Here is a 4,907-nt window from a genome sequence, read left to right as displayed (position 1 = left end):
CTTCTTCCATCTCTTCTTCAGCGTCCTCCGAGGGGCCTGCAAGGACACGGCAGAGCTTTAGAGCAGTTACCGCAGAATTGCTTTCCCACACGGACGACACTAATTTTCACCCCTCCAGGAGGGGCCACGTCGTCATCTCTTAAAGGCTCAGGAACGACAACATGACACAGCAGGAACGTGCAGCCAACAGGCGACTCTGACGGCCTGCGGTCAGGACCCGTCCACGCAGAGCCACTCCCGTACGCCCACCCAATGCACTAACGGCCAGAACCACAGCGTCCCGATACGCTGCGTAATTGATCTCATTTTTTTTGTAGCCAGGATGATGTGTTGGCAGTTGGCCGATACAGTGAAGCGCTCGAGGCAGGCGTTTGGCACCTTGCTCTCGAGGGAGTCCAGGCAACAGCCCTGAACTGCGCTCCAGGGGCCGGGTAATACACCGGTTACAGACTATGGATTCACAGTCGTTCTGACCATAGTTACACTTGTAACAAACATTTTTAACTGCCTGTTTGGCCCTTCCATTGCAACTCCCTCCTGACAGCACATGCAGCAATGAGGGGAGGTAGATTCAGTTTGGTAACGGGAAGTAACAGAGGTATAAAGTGATCCAAGTGACCTGGTTTTCGCTCTCTGCCCGGGATCTGGCCAGCCTGCAGCAAGCCTTTCAGCCGCTCCACCTCAGCCAGTGTCGTGGCGTTTGCTATAGCGGTCTGAAAAACAGACAGAAGAACACAGTGAGCCTTCATACGGCACGTCAGTCTGTTTAGAGCAAACATAAGCACAAGTATTTTTCCAGTTAAGCTTCCACAAAGTTCTAGTTATAGAAAATTCTACAGATGACAAAGCGCAATCTTACTTCCCTCCCTTATTAAACAAGCTGCTCTATCCTGGGAGAACTCTAAGCTCACACCATAGCCACTTAAGTTCTCGAAAACCAAGTATACTGTAACAGAACAAAAATTACAGAAAACACCCCTAACCCAAAGTCAGGACACGCTGCTCTACTGGTCTGAACAGAGTCGGGGATAAAACGTTTGCTCAGTTCGGATCCACGACCGTTTTTCCCCTCCGCTTTTGCCGCCATCTGCTGTCTGACAGGTTTACCTTGATGGCCTCCACGTCCCCGGGGGAGGGCCCGCCCTTCTTCTTGTCAGTTGGCAGCCCAGCACCCGGATTGAAGCTTCAAAGGAAAAATAAAGCCCCGTTACACCCTCTGAAGAGCACGTGCTTCTCCACTTCCAAACCAGGTCTGGAAGCGATTCATTCAATCAAGTGTAGTATCTTATCTTTGTTAACAAACTGATACAGTGAAGAATCGCCTCCTTCAGAAACACCAGCAACGTGCCCTGGCTGCCCCACGCCCCCCCACCTCTCCAGCTCCTCGTGAAGAGGCAGACCTCAGCTTCAGGCATGAAGCCGCTGACAAGAGCCGTTCGATTTGGATGTTGTTGAACGCTCAGGGGTGAGTGGCCGTTACAAGAGCAGGGTGGATAAATACGGAGTAACTGCAACAGGGTTTCCCGTTCTTACTTGCCCTGTAAGATACTGCAACAGCCGCTACTAAAGCCTGCACGTAATCTTAAAGCGCAAAAGAAAAGGTTTATCTATCGCTGCTTTAAGGAAAATAAAAGAACAATCCGTAGTCTGTGAAAATGGATGTTAGTGACTGATCAGCTGGAGCGCTGACCCTCATCAGAGCTGCAGCCTCTTCTGCAGCCACAGAAAGATTTTCTGCATGTTTATTGAACTATTTGCTTCATTCACCTGCTACAGAGTCCTCCTTTTACACTTTGCAATGCTAAATACCTTCAAGGTATATTTGTATTTAACTACGAATTTGGAGGTGCAGTGGCCATACATGATTTGAATTCTGATTTCCAAAGAGGTTGATGTAAGATTAAACAAAACATATGACACACTGAAGAATAGATCTAAATAAACATATATTTGTAATAGCTTAAAGATTTTCACCTGCGTTTATCCTCCTAATGATAGCATATTTTACAGTTTATATTCCTTGGCAAAAGCAAAAAAACTGAGTTTCCAATCATCTAGGGGAAAACCCACCAAAATAAACAGCGGCCGCTTCCCTGCAGCTAATTAACAAAAAGAAACACCAAACAAATTAAGGTTTCCTGCTTGTTGACTTAAATAAACCCACCCTGAGCAAATATCTCTTCCAGAAGTAGTTCTGAGATATATTCACCACCATCCAAAAATCGGGACACTTGGACAAGACCCTTCTGGCTGCCACAGCTTTCAGTAGCAGGAATTTTAGCCTGCTGCCTCCTCCCGCACGCACAGTGGTGTTTCTGAAGGAGACTGCCAGTGTAAATTGGTTTTTTTATCTTACGTTTTTGTTCTCCTGGCAATATCCTTTGCAAGCTGTGCACCCCGTTTGCCCTTGAACATTTTCTCTGCCTCCTGTCGCTCCTACAGCGATACCACACACACAAAGTTAATGGGAGAACATTGCATTTCAGAGCTTCTGTCTTTGCAGAGAAAGACACTTTGGCTCATCTTCATCAGTGAGCATCGTCACGTGGAGACCAGGCGTAAGAACAAGCACATCAACCCTGCCCAACGCTCCTAGCGCTCTTCAAAGAGCTCTTCCCCACCCTCAGCCCCGCTGCAGACGGCGATGTTTCTTTCTCTAGAGGTCCATTTTTCTACCCACACCGAGATCCAGACAAGAATCGCATTCAAAAAGGTAGTAAAGCTTAATGAAACATAATTAAACAGACCATATCCTGAAGAGAATGAAACCATGAAAGAAAACAATGAGCTGTTTAGAGCCACTGATGGTAAATAGATTCAGTAAAGTTTACAACCATGGCAAACGGTTTACTGTTACCGCTGAATTTTCAAGAACGTAACAAGAGGAAAGGAAGGGCATTAACCAGGTGCGGAATGGGCAGGCAGAGGACTTACTTTGAGCTTCACTTTCTGGAAATCCAGCACTCTGACCTGGGGGACTTTGTGGATGACATACAGCCTGTAATGTTTCTTATTGGTTACAGGGTTCCGTAAAATGCTGCAGTGGAAAGAAAGGCTATGAAGCGTTTCTTAACAAAAAATATTTTAAAATACACTTGTATTGAAACACTTTAATATACTTCAGATGCATTCACGTACCTTCAGCTATAACAGCATTAAACAGCCCTAGTGACAGCGTTCTTTGGGCTCCGACATAAGTCATTGTTTACGTCTGCTTTAACATCTTTTGTCACAATTTAAACCTTTAGTTTTTAGGTTTTTAAAGATTAAGGTTTCGTCAACGCCTGTGTTTTGGTTAGAGATGTTACATCTCATGGGGCCAACAGTCTGTCAGCGATATAAAGCCTCACCCAGTAAATACCAGAAATTTCAGAAGCATAGGGGAAACTTTATCAATTCAACTTTTAGGCTTAAGGAATCTGTCATAGCTCATAAGAGAGAATATTTCAGATCAAAGCAAAATGAGGAAGAGCAGCTTTTCTTTTCAAGATCACCCACCTCAGGTAAGTCAACGTTTTAATGGTTGATAACGGATCCAGCTCACCCTAGTGGGAACACAGGAAGAAATTGTCAGTCCCTTTAGTGAAAAATCAAATATCTGACGTCAAAGTTCCTGAACTTGTATCTATTTTCTAGACTAATTAGTAATTTGAGGTGCTACTAATCAGGACTACTGCAATTAGTTTAAGAGGAAATCCGCTCTGACTTTGTGACCGCTGTTCTGCAGTGCTGCAAAGTATGTTAATTAATACAGCTACACCATTAACCACGACCAAAACCATCCGGGATTACCCTAAAGAAAAAGACCCAACTACTACCGAAAGCATATGACACTACTCTCAGAAAAAAGGTTCTTAGAAAGATGTCAAACACACAAGGGGTTTAGATTTATCCTGCACCGGTAGCTTACCAGTTCAGCGATGTTGTTGTTGGTAAGAACGAGCTCCGTCAGGCTGGGCAGAGCCTGTTCCAGGTTTTCACCTATTCGACTACAGAAAGACAAAAACCAGAGGTTTAACTTAGGCCAGGAATCAGCAGCGGTGAAAAGACTCACAGAAATATGCTAACACAGAAAACAGCCCAGTCTGACACGGGCAGAAGTTTGGGTTAACATCCCCTACAGTATTTTCAAACCGAGCTGGCAATAAATACCAGCCATCTCTGGTGAGAGCATTAGGTGCAGTGTGAGGTTTACGTTCATTCCTTTGCAGGGATATCCCTGTTTTCTTGTCTTTATGGGGATGATTTTACTGACATCCAGATTTTGGCCCAAGTCTCACTGTCCTGTCTGAAAACAAAGACTGACGTTTACACTGGATGAGACAGGAAACTCCAAGAGGGCCTGTAGACCACTCAGTGCTGATTTTTCTTCCATAAACCAAACACTTGTGCATTACCCAGCACTAAAAGACACACACAATTCTCTCTCAAGATCATTTTCCTCTGCCCCAGGGTCTCGTCTGGCCAAAATACGACGACTTACCAAATCCTATTGTTATTCATCAGGAGAGTTTTCAGTCTTCTCAACAGAGGGAATCCATCCAGCTTCCGGATCTCATTGTCAGAGAAATCTATTGCATCGAATTGGTCCAGGGTGGCACCCAGGTTCTCAATAACAGGGATTTTATAGCCTGGGGAGGGAGTGCAAGACAGGAGTGAGATGGCGCCTGCAGGAGAGCAGAACAAAGCAAGACAGACTGCAGGAGCATATCTGGATGGGCTGAGGATGAAGATAAGTCTCAGTCAAAACACCTCCAGAACAACTCTCCCCCACATCCTCGCAGACCAAACTCTCCTCCTCAAAGCCAAAAGCCCCCACAGCCTTTCCAACTCTCAGCAGGCACCCCAAGTCCCTCCCTGCACGCGTCCCCTCAGCCCAAACCGATCCTTCCGGCACATCCCTCATG

General features: G+C 45.6%; 1 protein-coding gene across 1 annotated transcript; it reads right to left on the bottom strand.

The window, feature by feature from the left end:
- Positions 1–3: 3 nt before the first annotated feature.
- Positions 4–4,631, bottom strand: SNRPA1 (small nuclear ribonucleoprotein polypeptide A'; the record flags this gene model as incomplete). The annotated part of the gene is made up of 8 exons (XM_010132502.1): positions 4–36; positions 620–713; positions 1,108–1,183; positions 2,357–2,436; positions 2,935–3,037; positions 3,499–3,545; positions 3,911–3,989; positions 4,484–4,631. Coding segments are annotated over 8 exons (660 nt in total), but the record flags the coding sequence as incomplete, so codon positions are not given.
- Between the last annotated feature and the right edge of the window lie 276 nt (positions 4,632–4,907).

The sequence above is a fragment of the Buceros rhinoceros genome, unplaced genomic scaffold (genome assembly GCF_000710305.1).
Source record: "Buceros rhinoceros silvestris isolate BGI_N320 unplaced genomic scaffold, ASM71030v1 scaffold18643, whole genome shotgun sequence".
NCBI classification, from domain to species: Eukaryota; Metazoa; Chordata; class Aves; order Bucerotiformes; family Bucerotidae; genus Buceros; species Buceros rhinoceros.
The sequence above is the reverse complement of the archived record's forward strand: the minus strand, read 5'-3'. Positions and strand labels throughout refer to the sequence as shown.